The sequence below is a fragment of the Ahaetulla prasina genome, chromosome 3 (genome assembly GCF_028640845.1).
Source record: "Ahaetulla prasina isolate Xishuangbanna chromosome 3, ASM2864084v1, whole genome shotgun sequence".
In the NCBI taxonomy this organism is placed as follows: Eukaryota; Metazoa; Chordata; class Lepidosauria; order Squamata; family Colubridae; genus Ahaetulla; species Ahaetulla prasina.
The window spans coordinates 52,436,761-52,453,816 of NC_080541.1; the positions used below are offsets into that span (position 1 = coordinate 52,436,761).

At 36.7% G+C, this 17,056-nt stretch overlaps 1 protein-coding gene across 2 annotated transcripts in view; it reads left to right on the forward strand.

Annotated features, from left to right (window-relative positions):
* CCDC178 (coiled-coil domain containing 178) overlaps positions 1-17,056 on the forward strand; it is a 152,151-nt gene that overhangs the window by 25,520 nt on the left and 109,575 nt on the right. Inside the window, exons 6-12 of one of the 2 annotated variants that reach the window (XM_058176928.1) lie at positions 387-526; positions 3,060-3,082; positions 4,304-4,395; positions 5,953-6,147; positions 8,371-8,591; positions 10,844-10,986; positions 16,507-16,660. In XM_058176928.1, the coding sequence (XP_058032911.1) occupies positions 387-526; positions 3,060-3,082; positions 4,304-4,395; positions 5,953-6,147; positions 8,371-8,591; positions 10,844-10,986; positions 16,507-16,660 (968 nt within the window). Of the gene's footprint in view, positions 1-386; positions 527-3,059; positions 3,083-4,303; positions 4,405-5,952; positions 6,148-8,370; positions 8,592-10,843; positions 10,987-16,506; positions 16,661-17,056 lie in introns of both variants that reach the window. The other variant, XM_058176927.1, reaches the window with a different exon arrangement.

Consider the following 17,056-nt stretch of genomic DNA (forward strand, 5'->3'; position numbering starts at 1 on the left):
GGAATTAAACTTTTAAAAATTTATAAAATAAATATTGTTAAGAGCTTACGGCCAAAATCCTTCATGGGGCAATTTCTATGAAATTAGCCATGGGATAAATGATGTGGTGTATTTAAGGGAGAAAAACCTATATTGGCTGTATTCATAGATATTAAGTCAACTTAATTTGTTAAACAAAGTAATAATAAACAGATTTACACATAATGCTAAACCATAATGAATGAGTTTGCACATCACTGAAACCAAAAAAGTGACTGTAGTTTAGCATTATGAATAAACAATGCAAGCAGAATCTGTAAATGTAGAGCCATCTAATTTGACCTGTACATGTCACAAATGTATTTAAAGATGAACAATGTTTAAGTATAATTTTCTGTTTTTTTAAGATATAAATGAAAATATTTCAATAGGCATTCCCAACAAACAACGTAGCTGTGCTGCTGTAAATACTCCAGCTGCATGTGTTAATAAAGCCATTAATCTAATACAAGATTTAGAAGTGAAATTGGAAGAACCTTTTTTGCAGGTAATATTTATTTGTATTGTTTTAGTTACTATATCCATTAAAAAATTAACAGTGGACATCAGAATATCTAGAGAAAGTAAAATATTTTTTGCAGCAAAATAGGAGGAGGAAGGAATATTAGGTATGTTTACCACCTTGAATTATTTGCAGAAATAATTAAGCCCAGTGGTGGGATTCAGCCGGTTTGCACCACTTCGGAAGAACTGGTTGTTAACTTTCTGAGCAGTTTGGTGAACTGGTTGTTGGAAGAAATCATTAGGGCAGAGAACCGGTTGTTAAATTATTTGAATCCCACTACTGATTAAGCCATGATATAAATAAATGTATCAGAATATAGACATTTCAGATTTTCCTGGAAATGTTTCATAGCTAAAATGCTGCTTTCAAAGAGGCTCATTTCATCATCATTCTTTGCTGTCAATGAATCACTTAAAGGAGAATGTTCAAAAATAGCCTGACATTTGAACATGTCAGATACCATGGTTTCATGTAAAGCTCTAAAGATAAATATTAATACTTCATAAATTATATGGTCACACAGACTGAATATTGGAGCCCCAATGAGGATATGGCATTTTGGAGGTGGCCAATGGGTAGATAATACCCCCGTGTACACTTTCCATCTGGGTCAGTTTTATTTGAATTTCTTCAATAAAACTTGTTAGGGAAGGCTATGAGAATCTTTACTTCAGTTGACTGGGCTACTAAAAGCATGATAAGATAACTATGACAAAAACAATATCCAATATAGTGCCCTGCAAATATGTCAGATTATACATAATATACAGCCATGTCTTAAAGGCTTTTCAGAAGTCCAAAAGGCTGGATGTGGATCCCACCTCAAGGAGGGGGGCATGATGTTCCAGAGGATGGGAGCCACATCTGCAGAGCAATTAAAAGAAAATAATGTTTTAAAAGTAGGTGGGGAATAATGGAGAAGGAGCCTCCAGGATACTAAAGGTATAAAACAATGAAACCGTTTGGTAGGATACTAAGTAAAGGAATGATTGAGAAGTATTTAAGGAATGAAAATGTCGTGTCAAACAGTAGAAGTGAAAGGAATGTTATAAATGTTAATGTCTAAGAAAAGGATCAATGAAAAGGAACAACATAAATGAACTCTTGAAAAATGGTAAGGTGCAAATGACATAATTGAAGAAATTTTAAAATAGAGGCATGCTTTACTTATGAAGTAGCTGTGCAACTTTTTTAACATGTGTAAAGCACTTTTTAAATCTAAATATCAAAATAATACTGTTATTGGTCCCCTCTATAAAGTAAGAGTGAATGCAAATATGGGGAGATTAGGCTATAGTAAATCTGCATAATCTGTATAAGATTAGTCCATAATGAGTAATCTGCATAAGATTAGTCCATAATGGGTGTTTATGTAGCAGTATTCTTATTGTATTGTATAAGCAGTATTGTATAAGCAGTATTCTTATTTGGCATTGAGTCATGCCAGCCACATGACCACGGAGACGTCTTCAGATAGCGCTGGGTCCTTGGCTTTGAAACGGAGATGAGCACCGCCCCCTAGAGTCGGCAACGACTAGCACGTATGTGCGAGGGGAACCTTTACCTTTACCTTATTCTTATTGAAATAATATGATATGACTGAGCAAATTTAAAACATGGAGTTGCTGATAAAAAGGTAATGGGTTGTATATGATATGAGAAAATAATGTTTCTGAAAAGAAGAAAAACTGCTTTCAATAACAATGACAGGAGAAATTGAATGAATGTATGAAGAATTAGATTTAGTAAATGAAATTGTATACCTTTGGTAGAATTTTTATTAAAAATGGGAAATGAAAAATTTTAGGATGTGCAAATGCAAGTAAGAAGGCAACTGCTCTGATTTAAAAACTGAAGGTGTCAAAAGAAGTGAAAATGTCTTCGCATAAGATATGCCTTTATTATATGAAAATGAGAGTCAGATATATGAAGAAAAGTTTAAAAATAAAGTTCAGTGGGAATGAGAATTTTAAGAACTGTTTGCTGTAAACTGACAAGGTAAAAACTGTTGCAAACGAAATGAATGCAAAGGTTAATGATAGTACAAAAGAAGTACATTTTTTAGATTTTTTAAAATCCTATCTATTATTTTTAAGTGGCAAACATACCTAATACTATTTCTGTTTTTTCCAAAACAATAGTCCTGCTATATGATTTGGGCTGAGAAAGAATGACTAGCCCAAAGTCATCCAGCCAGTTTTCATGCCTAAGGCTCACAATATCCTGGTTTCTAACCTGATGCCTAAACTGCTAGACTACAGTTTGATAATAGGAATGATGAATTAAGTTTGAATTGCGAAACAAATATATAAAAGTAGTTTAGAAGGTCAGCTTTTATTTTTTTTTCTGTTCCCTTAATTTCTGTCATTAATTTTACAAATACTTATTTTTTTGCACTTTACATAATGTTGCTAGTTCCCTGAAAGGGAAAAATGTTATGGTTATGTATGTATGCAGAAAAATCTAAAATCTAAAAAATGAAATGTTTCAATGAAAATCTGATTTATGTTCACAGCATAACTTGGGAAAACTTCCATGGTAAGAAAATTACATGTTTTGATTCAATAATTATTATAAACACTCTTCTAACTAAAATATAAAGAGAAATAACAGCCAGTTACCATTCTGATGTTTTAAATTTAAAATGTTATTACCAGAAAAATTGGGCCAAGTCAGGATCTGCTATTAGGACAAAAAAAATAACCTTGTTCTAATATTGATTTTAATAAAAATAATAATTCATTTCATTATATATATACTATAATACTATTACTAGTTTTTTTTGTGCAGGTAGTCCTCAAGTTGATTAATGGCCATTCAAAGTTACATGGTCTTTGAAAGGATGGTTTAAACAGTGATTTTCTTAAAGACTTCCAGCGTTGGAGCATCCACAACTTCTGAGGGCAGGTTTTTCCACTGATTAATTGTTCTACCTGTCAGGAAATTTCTCTTTAGTTCTAGGTAGATTCTCTGTTTGAGTAGTTTCCATCCATTGCTTCTTATCCTGTCTTTAGGCATTTTGGAAAATAGGCTGACCCCCTCTTCTTTGTGGCAGCCCCTTAAATATTGGAACACTGCTATCATGTCACCCCTAGTAAACTACACATACCCAATTCCTGCAACCACTCTTCAGGGCTGAGACTTCAGGGTCTTTATTTACTGTTAAGCATGCCAGATATTAATGTTTTACTTTGAACTAGACATGTCTAGTTTGTATGTCTAGTTTAATGAAAAGAAGGACTAGGAGAGACGTGATAGCAGTGTTCCAATATCTCAGGGGTTGCCACAAAGAAGAGGGAGTCAAACTATTCTCCAAAGCACCTGAGGGTAGAACAAGAAGCAATGGGTGGAAACTAATCAAGGACAGAAGCAACTTAGAACTAAGGAGAAATTTCCTGACAGTTAGAACAATTAATCAGTGGAACAACTTGCCTGAAGAAGTTGTGAATGCTCCAACACTGGAAATTTTTAAGAAAATGTTGGATAACCATTTGTCTGAAATGGTGTAGGGTTTCCTGCCTGGGCAGGGGGCTGGACTAGAAGACCTCCAAGGTCCCTTCCAACTCTGTTGTTATTATTATTACATTAAAATAAGCAAAATATAAGTGTATTGCCCATTACTTCCTTGGATTGAGATGAAAATGGAGAATTAGGAAGCTAACCAATAGCATTTTGAAAGTGATGGACAGAGAAAATATAATGGTAACATACAGTGTAGGAAAGAAGATCCAAGACTATAATGCTGACCTATATTCCCAGGGATTTGGATGCTAAAACTGTCAAAGAGACTGAAGAGATCTGTTTATCATTCTCTACTGAAGTGAAGGCTGAGCAGGCATTGCACTGGAAAAGTAATATTAGTTAAGTATTTAATTGCTTTCTCTTAATATTAATTATGTTTAATTGTAATTATTTCCAGAGAACCATGAAATAATGGGAATGTTTGAGAGCTGCAGTATAATTCAGTTTACAATTTAGATTTTAAAATACTGAAACACTTCCAATAAAATAGTGAAAAAGATTATCTTTCTATGCTATGTTGATTCCTTAATGTCCCATCTATCAAGGAGGCAAAGGAAATTGCAGGGAGAGAAAGAATCATGTTTTTATCATGCAGGAGACAAGGAATCATGTCCTTTTCATGTCCAGTGAAAGTGGAAGTTGAAATCATTACTTTAGATTCAGGTCTATGTATCTACAGTGCTTTAAAAAGTGAAATCTCACTGCTTACCACCACTGGCGTTTACCAGAAAGGATGGTTTTCATATTCTGAGAGCAAAGAAACCTACACCAGCTAATATACCAAACATAGTGTTCTGTCATCCCTAAATAAAATTTTAAATGTTTACACATTTTTCTACACTTTATTCTGCATATTTTCAGCAGCATTTTACAAATGATTGCAGCACATCCTGTTATCTCCTCCAGTCTTTTTGAAGCGACTGAGTTGAAAATAAATACTTTAAAAAATAGAACGTTAAAGCTTGAAATTCTTAAATTAATATTTAAAAAATGATTTTTAGATCTTTTTTTGTTCTACATAAATTTTTGAATAAACCTTGAATTGAAGATTTACTGCTTTAAGATAGAGATAATTCACATAACAATGATTGATGGAATTCATTTTTATTTGTTTAAATTGGAATTAGCAAAGCCTATATGAATTCAAGACATCTGGAGACAGGCAGTATTTTCTTAAACGAAAGGGATAATGTAAAATCTCCATTCCCACCCCACTCCAGGGGAAGGATACTGTACCGCCCTGAGTCTTCGGAGAAGGATATAAATTCAAATTTTTTAAAAAATCCCCATTTCCTCCCAATCAGCTGGGACTAGAGAGGCAGAGAATAGATGAGGATGGGGCCAGTCAGAGGTGGTATTTTCTGGTTCTCTGAACTATTCAAAATTTCCGCTACTGGTTCTCCAGAACTGGTCAGAACCTTCTGAATAACACCTCTGAATTAAACCTGTCCAAGTGAATGGCACATTTTGTTATTCTCTATCAATCAGACTGGCTGAAAGAAAGCTGCCAAGCCTTTCCATTCAAATTATGTGATGGTAGAAGTGGGCAATGTTCTCATATGAGCTCATGTTAGTGAAGATCCTAATCACAGCAATGTTTTGCTTTTATTCTGATTAGACGACTGCTAATGACAATTATATTAATTCTGAATATTCAAAGGTTTTGGTGTTTTAAGATGTTATTGTTATTACTTCTGATGTAGGATAGCACATGAACAATCTAAGTTGTATATAGATTTACATACACAGTTTGTGTAGAAGTTTGAAACTTTGTGCATTAGTTTTTAGGACTGTGCTATATAATAACATGAAAATGAAACTTAATTTGTGCATTTTGGCAAATTGTGCTGTTACACTCAATAATACTACTTGTTTTTTAATTGAAGATATTCAGTCTTTAAAGGAGAAAACTTCTGCTGTTGTAGCAGAAGTCACCGAGTTAATTTCACGATTAGAAAAAGAGCGTAAAGATGCTGAAGAAGCCTTAGAGTTTGAGAAGCAACATAGAAAAAAACTATACCTAAATTCAGATAAACTCTCATTTTGGAGATTACAACAGCTTCCCAAAGCTGTTCAAAAAGGTAAAACAAATAGCTATGTTAAAAAAAAAGTATTTATTTGTGTGCCATCTTTTTTTTTTATTATTCAAAAAGTTTTACAAAAAAAAAATTCCCCCCTCCATTCAGATGCTTTAAGATGTGTGCCATCTTAAAGCATCTGAAGAAAAAAGATATGAGAATGTTATTGTGTTTTTGGGGAGCATTTGAAATAACTGTGATGAAATAATAGTCCAAGGAGAGAGGATAATTATTTCAGCCACTGAATTAAAAAATTCCAATCTATCATATCCAAAAGATCAAAGTTCAGTATACTCCTGTTATTTGAATTTTATGTTTTATTAAAATGTGAGCATGAGATATTGCCAATCTTCCCTGGTAAATTTGCTTATTGCTTTACAATCAACATCCTGATAACATTCTGAGCTTGGTTGTTTTATTGCAGATGCTTCATTACTAAGTAACATCAATAGTGCTAGAGTTCCTCTGGGAGTTGAAGTCCACAAGTCTTAAAGGAACCAAGGTTGGAGACCCCTGTGCTGGATCATCACCTAGCTTGGTAATGAAACATCTACAAAACAACAACCCAGTATCAGAAAGCACCAAAGACCCCACAGTTCAGCTCTGAACTACAAATAATTTCTTCTGTTGATACTGATAGTATTTTATACATTATCCTATCAATATTATAATCTCCAAAAATCTTTAAGGAATATATTTATGTATAAATATGCTCACACATAATGTGAAAATGTGTTCAAGGCTTTGTAGACTTCTTTCCAAGCATTGAGCAAATCTAAAACAGTTCTTAGAATGTGTATATTCTGACATCAGAAAATATGGGAGTCCACTTTGCTAGATTGGTATGTCAAAGTCCCAATTCCCAATCCCAAATCCCAATCAAAGTTATATAAAAAAATATAATTAAAAAAAATTACTGCAAATTCACTTACCGAAGATCTCTCTGAGGTAGCTTGCTAGCATGCATAGTTCCTTGAGCCTTTTAAAGATGATTTCATGATTAAAGATATCTCTTTTGCACCCCACATGAGTTTTATTATATGTGGTAGAATTTTGAAAATACTAATGAAATAAATCCGATTACCATTAAAATATATCATAAATACCCAAATTTTAATTATGGTAAAATTGCATAAGTGAGTATTAAATTTATATGACTATGGTACTAAAGTGACACTTTAGTGCAAACCATGTCTTCATAGTGCTGTTTTTACTTCCAAGGAAATTTGAGATGTACACAGTACCTTCCTTTCTGTTCATCAACATTAATTGGTCGTCATTATTTCATCTACCTCCTTGCTGTTTGTTCAGAAATTCTGTTTTGTTTAAATGTCATATTTAGCAACTTAATATTCTTTATAGTCTATTTGATAAGAGTATATTAATATCCCTCTTGTCAAGTTCATCACAAGTCACGAGCAGTGAATGGTTATACTGTGAACAACTGTGCACAATCCCATTTTTAATTAATATGACATTTTCCTTCAGTTATGACTATAGGGGCCATTGACATTTTCTTGTGATTAGTTGGAGCGTTGACCACAGAGAAAGCACACTAAGTAAACAACACTCTAATGGATTTATAAGATTATGCTTCTTCCTTCCTTCCTTCCTTCCTTCCTTCCTTCCTTCCTTCCTTCCTTCCTTCCTTCCTTCCTTCCTTCCTTCCTTCCTTCCTATCCCTATTGTAACAGACTCTGCATAGGTAACAACACAATAAACCCATAATTTGAAACTAAAATCTGAATACTCACTGAAAAAGTTTCAGATCATTGTATCCTTTGGAATATGGTTGATTTGCCATCACTTTTTCAATAACCTTCTCCCAAGAAAAAAAGATTGGGAATTTGTCAAATAGTATTGAGCATGACTAGGTCAAAGTAAGACTTCTTCACTATTTCACCGGGAGAATGTTCAAAATTTTATATCTGTGTTAATAACGATATCAGAAAAAAAAGTTAACCAATTGAAACAGAAAATAATCAATTCTTTAGCTTCTTATTTATTTGTATTGCTCAAAAAATGTATCATAGAGTACTATACAATATGGACATTATTTTACTTTAGAAAATGTAATTACAGCATTATTTTATAGATGGATTGATATAAAATTATCTTTTGAAGAGAAATATACATATATTTTGGAATCTAGCAGCTTGTTACATAATTAAACTTAAAAGCAATAGTTATTTTCTTATAAGCAATAGTTTCTTATATATTTTGCAGAATGGGAGAAATGTTTGCAAGATATAATAGAATTACAGTGGCATTTTGAAGAAAAAAATGAGCAATTACAGGATGCCCTAAACCAACTGACAAAAATAGAGGGAGCCAATTCAGTGATCCTGAAGCAGATAAACTTTATGAAGAAATACAGCCCTCTGCTGGAAGAAAAGCTATGTCATGAAGATGATTCAATGAAAGAAGTAAAAGTATTATTTGAAGAGGTAAGGGGGTTCAATATTTTAATTATATTTTATTTTTTGTTTATTCCATGTGCATTTTAATTTCTGTGTCCAATAATAATGCTATATATCTAAACATGAACATATGTTTAGCACATATGCCCATTCTTTTCTTTTGAAATAAAAAATAAGCATATAATTTCTTAGGAAGTCAAAATGCAATTTTATTATACCAGTGTACAGGTTTGATTTTGTCAATTTATTAATATGAGATTAAATTTAAAATAGAATATAATAGTATTGTTTATATCCAATCATGATTTTCTTATAAAAAAATAAATCCCTATAAAAATCAAAATGTTACCTGTAGATTTTATCTTGATTCTTTTCGAGTTTTGACTTTGATATATAATGTTTCCCTTATAGTAATTGGAGCCTTTGCTTTGCACATGAGATTGTGGTTGTAATTTCTTTTTCAATTAATAGAGTTCTTTTGTTATTGTCTGCTTTTAATTTTCTTTCTGCTGCCCAGAATCACAATGGTGAGATGGGCAACCACAGCGAAACAAACAAATAAATGCAAATAGTGATTTAATAAAGGTGAGCGTCATTATTAGATTCTCATAGCTAGATTAGAAACCTGGTTATATTAAACCTAAAGGTTGAAGTTCAGTCTGGAATCTGAACACATGGAATTCTTGAGTTTCGGAATCTTGGAAAAATTCTAGAACAAAATGTTGCTTTGGCTCTATTGTTATTAGCGTCATCCTATTAAAAAAAAACATTACTGTTATGAAATGGCTCCATTCAAAGCAAAATAAAACATAATTTAGGACTATGTCTCCTAGCATTCGGTGGGAGTTACTTAATTTGGAACGTACATACTAATTGGATTACCATTTGAATAAAATTGTATTAGTGCTTTACTCGCATACACATACATTCTCTCTCTCTCTCTCACACACACACACATCCAAAATTTATAAACCCTTTAAATTTATATTATCACAACATCAGTATGTTAAAAGAAACATGTAATCTACATAAATATCCATATTTAATATATGAGAAAAATAAGTAGTAAAGATTACATAGGTAAACAAATAAGGAAAAATAGAAAATGTCTGAGATTCTGAGCTGTCATGTCTGTAAGGGGAAAAAAGAAATTGATGTACCAGAAATAATACCATCAGTGTCTATGAAGAGGTTAAAGGGGAACAAATGACAACATGAGCATCTCAGTGTCATCACACAAATGCAACAAATCTGGCAAATCTGGCATTGCTATAAGTGATAGTGGTATTGGTTGGACAATGTTATTGCATGAGTGCTGTTTTAGCACTAGTGTTGTTTGTTACTATTTGCAAAAAGGTTTGAACAAATATTAATTAAACGTGTTAAATTATTATTTCTTAATTCTTAAGTTTGATGTTACAGCTATACTCATATATATTATTTTGGATGGTAGCAATTGGATTATTTATTTGATTTCTTATCTCCAAATCATGATTCCGGAAAAAAAAGCATTTTGGGATTCAGAAAATAATATAAAAAGAAGTTAATGCTTATCAGAGAAATACACTAAAATAATAAATTCACAATATGTTAGTGAAATAAAAATGTGATGTTGGGTAATTTCATTACCGTAGATTAGCATAAATTAACTCTTGATTTATGACCACAATTGAGCCCAAAATTTCTGTTGCTAAGTGAGACATTTGTTAAGTGAATTTTGCCCCGTTTTGTGACCTTTCTTGACACAGGGCAGTGAATCACTGCAGTTGTTAAGTTAGAAATACGGTTGTTAAGTGAATCTGGCTTCCCCATTGACACTGCAATCATCATAAAGATGAACCAGTTGCCATGTGTCTGAATTTTGATCACATGATCATGAGGATGCTTCAATGGTCATAAGTGTAAAAACCAGTCATAAGTCACTTTTTTCAGTGCCATTGTAACTTTGAATGGTCACTAAATGAATTGTTGTAAGTTGAGGACAGCCAGTATTAGATTATTGGATCATAATCTTTATTCTCTATGGCCAAGGGAAAGATTCTAGCTTCTTTTTGGAAAAAATAGCTGGGTGAATGTATCTGTGTCCACAGTTTCCTAAAGAAACTTTTATATACATGTACAATGTTATGTAGATTTAATTCCCATTAAACTAAGTTGGTTTATTTTAGGGAAAGATGCAGGAATGACAAATGCAGATTTATGGTCCTTGAGAATTGTTATCATAATCCTTATGATACTTTTCGTTTTATGTTATAAATCAATTTCTGTTTCTTTCAAAGGCAAAAGCTCAGTATGATACTGTTCATCAGAAATATTTGGAAGTGCAAAAGTTGCATGAAGAAATAAAAGAAGAATGTGAAACAAAAAGACTATATATGTTTGAGCAAATAGAAGCTGATGAGACTACATTAAATCACCTTAGGTAAGTATATTTTAACTTTTTAAGATAATTATTCTTCAGGCAATTTCCATTTATACATAGAAAACCTGAGTTCCAATATAACAAATTTTGTTTCTTTTTGAAAGCTATCTTGTGTTTAATATAAAATATAAAAAATATTTATATTCTTCTGTTCAATGTTGTCCAATTCTCTGTCATGATCCGTCAGCAGCCTGCGGAGCTGTCAATGGAATCGGACTGCGATGAGCCTGTTCCTAATGCCCGCGTGCGAAGAGCTGCTAAGAGGCAAGAGCAGCTCAAGCAGAGAGGTCACCTCGGGAGTAGGGCCAAGAGATGATTGGCCCCTCCCATAAGGTTTAAAAGAAGACCAGCACCGGTGTCTCGGTTTGCCGGAAAGCAACGTTGCAGCTACGTTCTTTGCTCTGTTCTCTGCTCTGGACATTTATCAGAAAGGACCTTGGCAGTTATCCAAACTGAACTCAGGTTTGTGATAACCGAAGAATATTTGTTTGTTGGTGAAGCCTTTGTTTTATTTCGAGTTACATGATGCTGGGAATGAACTAATTCCCAGCTGTTTGAATAAAGTGTATTTTTCTTAAGGACTGTGTTTGTTGCTACCTATTCAGGTCTGGGTCACAACAGATGGCTTTCCAGCCCACAAGGAGAAGTAGTCAACAAACCTCTAAGAATGGAGGAGCTCTGTGCTGTGACTGCACAGCTTCAGCAGCAAGTAGCTTTGTTAACTGCACAGATGGCTCAGCTCCAAGCTCCAGCTTCTCTCTCTCCCCATAGAAGAGCTCATATTGCCATGCCAGACAAGTTTGATGGTACTCAAGCCATGTTTCCTGCTTTTATAGGACAATGCCAGCTTTTTATTAGCCTGAAAAGAGAGGACTTTCCCACTGAGGGATAAAGTGGGGTTTGTACTCAGCCTGCTTTCAGACTCTGCAGCTTATTGGGCTACGCCCCTGATGGTGCAGGATAGTCCTCTGTTGGATGATTTCAGGGGGTTTTGTGATCATCTCCAACTGATGTATGAGGACCCCATCTACATGCAGACTGCCACCAGATGACTGAAGACCCTGAAGCAGGGCCGGAACCCACTGCAGGAGTATATCAATGAGTTTCGGCTGCTTAGCCAGGATTCAGCCTGGAATGAGGCAGCCCTTATGGATGCATTCCAAGATGGCTTATCAGAGGAGTTGCAGGATGCGCTAGTACATCTGTGCCTTAGGATCAACGCCTAATTGCAGAGACGGGCCAGTCGACATGCTCTCCAGGAGACCCATGTGGTTCCAGTCAGGCGGGAGTCCCCGGCTCCACAGGTGAAGCCATGGAATTAGGCGCAGCCAGACACCATCGGTCAGTGACTGAGAAAACTAGACGACGTTCAGGAGGGTTGTGCTTGTATTGTGGGGAACCTGGGCACATGGCTGCCTATTGCCCACAGAAGCGACGAGGGGAGCCGGTTCCTGTGCCTGCCCCAAAGCCAAAGAAAACCTTGTCGGGAAATGCCCTGAGCCCGATCTAGGGGAGACTCTGGATTGGGCACTCACCAATACCAAGGAACGCCCAGCAGACATAGAGCCCGGACTCCCCCAACACCTGCTTTTGGCGGCAAAGGTCTTTTTGCCCAATAATCAGCAGGGGATTTCAACTTGCGCCTTGATGGACTCCAGAGCTACAATTAACTTTATGGATGTGGCGTTTGCAGCCAAATATTTAATCCCTCAATGTCCGGTGGATCCTCCCATTCTTGTGGAGACCATTGATGGCCAGGTGCTCCTGTCTGGCCTATTACGGCCACCACGCAACCCTTACGCATGACCATCAGATCTCATGAGGAGGCCATTCAGTTTTATATTACCTCCGGCCTGCAGTTTCCAGTGGTTTTGGGCTTGGCTTGGCTCCGGACACATGACCCGCAGATCTATTGGTCCCAGAACTTCATTGCTTTTCCGAGCCTGCAATGTGTAGACCACATCTGCCAAGTCTGCGCAGGCCAGCTGCAGGATCCAACTGGGTTGTCCTTGCCTTCCGACCTCGAAGACTTTGCAGATGTTTCCAGCGAGAAGGAGGCAGATCAATTGCCCCTGCACCGGCCATACAACTGCCCCAGTGGTCATAGTCAAAGGGCGGATGCGCTCTTGAGTAAACCGGAGTATTCCCATATTGAAGACCTGCTTCCACTCCAGACAGTGTTGCCTATAGAACCTTTCTCTACGGTTCAGGAACCAGTGGATTTATGGGCTCTGACACAGAAAGCGCAGCGGCCCGCCTGTCCACTCCGCCAACCTGACTGTCCCCAACTGGCACCACATGATGGAGATGAACCACCCATGTACAAGGTTGCCAGCATTCGGGACTCCTTGTTCTGTCCTCCCTCGCCTCCGTCCAAAGGATGGCTTAATTAGCCGTCACTATCAGCTCTGGCAGTAAAATAGCCAGTGTCTGCCAAGAGCCTCTGTTATCTTCCACGATGCTGGTGAGTCAGCTAGAAACAAACTTCAGCTCTTACTCAGTGGATTTGCCTGTTACAAAGAGACACAGCAGCTCTAGCTGCCTTTTATATCCTGTGGGGTGTGGCTCCATGACTCAGCACTTCCTAGGCCTGCTCCACCCTTGCTTCTGTTGTTCCCTCCTCTCCTGCCTACGAAACCAAGCCTGATTGCCGTCAGCTGGGTCTGCAGGCGTGGCCTTGGGGGGGAAGAGTCAGTGGATGGAGGCCTCATTATCTCTTCCACCTGGCCTGTTTCTGGCTCCTGAAGCTGAGCCAGGCAAGCCGGTGCTCCCAAGGTAAGTCCTGACCGCCCTTCCCCCTCACTGTCCAAGTCACTTTCTGGCAGCAGGCCTGGCTCGGGGACGCAGACACAACACTCCTGGTGGCTCAAAGGACAGTTCCAGCATCTCGTTGCATGGAAGGGATATGGGCATGAGAACTTCACCTGGGAAGATGCAACCTCTGTGCGTGCACCTGCCGTAGTGAATGCCTTCCCTGACCAATTCCCGTCCTCCCCGGGGGAAGGGCCCTGCGGTGGGGAATAGTGTCGTGATCCATCAGAAGCCTGTGGAGCTGTCAACAGAATCGGACTGCGATGAGCCTGTTCCTAATGCCCCCATGAGAAGAGCTGCCAAGAGGCAAGAGCAGCTCAAGCAGAGAGATCACCTCAGGAGTAGGGCCAAGAGATGATTGGCCCCTCCCATAAGGTTTAAAAGGAGACCAGCACCGGTGTCTCAGTTTGCCGGAAAGCAACATTGCAGCTGAGTTCTTTGCTCTATTTTCTGCTCTGGACATTTATCAGAAAGGACCTTGGCAGTCCGAAGAATGTTTGTTTGTTGGTGAAGCCTTTGTTTTATTTCGAGTTACACGACGCTGGGAATGAACTAATTCCCAGCTGTTTGAATAAAGTGTATTTTTCTTAAGGACTGCGTTTGTTGCTACCTACTCGGGTCTGGGTCACAACATTCTCAGAGGCTGCCTGGTCAAGTCCCTGCAAGGTTTTTTAGGCAAAAAATTGTTGATATGAGAGAATAAGCGAAATAGTAGAGCTTTTGCTAAAGGGAGGAGAAGACGTAATCGGTAAGGATTAATTAAGGTTTTTAAGCTAATATGTGATACAGGCAAAGCTTGTGGAATTTTCTTGTAGCCAGAAATGAATGAAGAATGGATTCTGGAAGTTTAAAAAAGTTTAAAAAAAACCTATTTTGCACTCTGTGCAGGAGGGAAGAAGGGCATAAGGAAGGTGGGCTGGTAGATCTTGTCATGCTGAGTTATTGACAGCAGTTGAAGGGAGAGGAAGGAAGTTAGTCCAGTATCTCAAGTTGGTTGCTACTGAGGGGATGAAGAGAAAGAAGAAGAATATGTACCAGGCTTATCATTTCATCCCTTCCTTCATCTGCCACAGCTGATGTCTTTGGCTTTTCCTAGCTTTTCCCCTTCTCTGAAAGGCCCCTGCATCCTCCTTGTTCAGCGCATTAAACCAATACATCTTAAATGTATATTTAATTTCAAGCATGGACCAGCCAAAACAAACTGCTTTGTGTACCAAATGTTTTGGGCATTCTTAGTTATTATATAGAAAAAAGTGTATTTTATTAGTGATAGCACTCATAATTTAGGTAATATTTCTAATTACAACAAAACAGTTTTTTGACTTGGGACCATAACTTCTATGTTTATGAGATATTACAATATTAGTGTTGTGCCTAGAACAGTGGTTCTCAACCTTTATAGTGCTGCAACCCCTTTAATACAATTCCCCACGATGTGGCGACCCCTTTAATACAATTCCCCACGATGTGGCGACCCCAACCATAAAATTATTTTCATTTTGAATTTATTCCCCACGATGTGGCGACCCCAACCATAAAATTATTTTCATTTTGAATTTATCGCACCTGAAGCCGTATTGGCTAGCGATCTGAACTGCTTGCGATTGCCTTGAGGACGGAGGCATTAAAGCGGAGACTCCTCCCTTATTATGTTTATCGTGCCTGAAGCCAGAGTAGGCTAGCTATTGGGAGTGATTGCAGCTGGTTTGAGAGGGAGACATCAGAGCAAAGATTTCTCTCTTTTTTAATTCATCGCGCCTGAAGCCGAACTCGGCTAGCGATTTGAAGAGCCTGCAGCTGGCTTGTGGAGTCAACCATTGGAGCGCGATTCTTCGACTTGCAAGTATACTTCCCATATTTCTGATGGTCTTAGGCGACCCCTGGCAAATTGTCATTCGACCCCCAACGGGGTCCCGACCCACAGGTTGAGAACCACTGGCCTAGAAGATCTCCTTAATTATATATCATTCAAGATTATCAAAAGAAGGAATTTACAATCAGAAATTCCTCACCATAGTAAAAATGAAGTTTTGATGAATGTCTGGATGGGATCCTATCTACTAGGAGCAGAATTTCCAGATCTCTAATGGAAATTCCTGCTAATGGAACAGGCCTTCAATAAAGACCTGCTAATGGAACAGGCCTTTCTTCCTATCTTTTCTTGCTGCAGTTTTTTTTCAATAGCAAAAAAACCCTACCACTGTATTTTGTAGGATTCTCTACAAAATAAGGAGGAAGAATCACTAACTATTGGTTACCAGCCATTGTATGAAGTTAATTTATCTTCCTAGAATATTGACAGATATTTAGAGATCTGGAAATACTTCTGCCTTCTACATTTCTATGGCACTTTTAAGAATATAAAATAGTGAGCAAGCTCAATGTCTCTGCTGGTTTCCTTGTTCTCTTTTATTAGCTTCTAATATATAATGTTAAACATTATTATGCTACAAAAATATTTTGTTGGCTCAATTGACTGACAAGCTAGGATTGTAGAAACCTGTGGGCTGTAAATCATATGGAAACGAATGAAATTTACATGAATGCTAGATATCAGAACTTGAGAAAATACTGTTGCTACATTTACTAATGTTATAAAGATAACTGCAGTTATAAGGAGATTGATGATACTGCAATTATAACAATAAATGTTCACTTGATCTTTAATTCATTTGGAGAAATAAATAATGTATTCTTGCCGCTTTTTAGGGATGAGTTAAAAGAAACTGACATGTTTTATGCTGACCTCAATAACAAGATACATAGATTGAGGGAGGAAATACTGGAAAATGAAAATCGCCTTGAAGAACTAATCAAGCAAGAAGCAGATACAAAAGCTGACTTAAATTCTTGGCGTGATAAAGTGAGTTTTAAATATTAAGTGCAAAGCATGAAAATTTCAAAAATACAGTAGCACATGAAATACTACAATTGTATCTACTAAGATGGAATGGAATGGAAAAGAATTCTTTACTGGCCAAGTGTGTTTGGACACAAAAGGAATTTGTCTTTGGTGCATATGCTCTCTGTATATAAAGAAAAATAAAATACATTCATCAAGAATCATAAGATACAACACTTGTGATAATCATAGGTTACCAATAAGCAATCAAATCATATTAGGAAACAAATAAAACAATATAAATTGTAAAGATAGAAGCAACATGGTTATAGTCATAAGTTGAAAGAGATAAGTACTAGGAAGGATGAGAAGAATAATAGTAATACAGTCTTAGTAAATAATTTGATAGTATTGTGA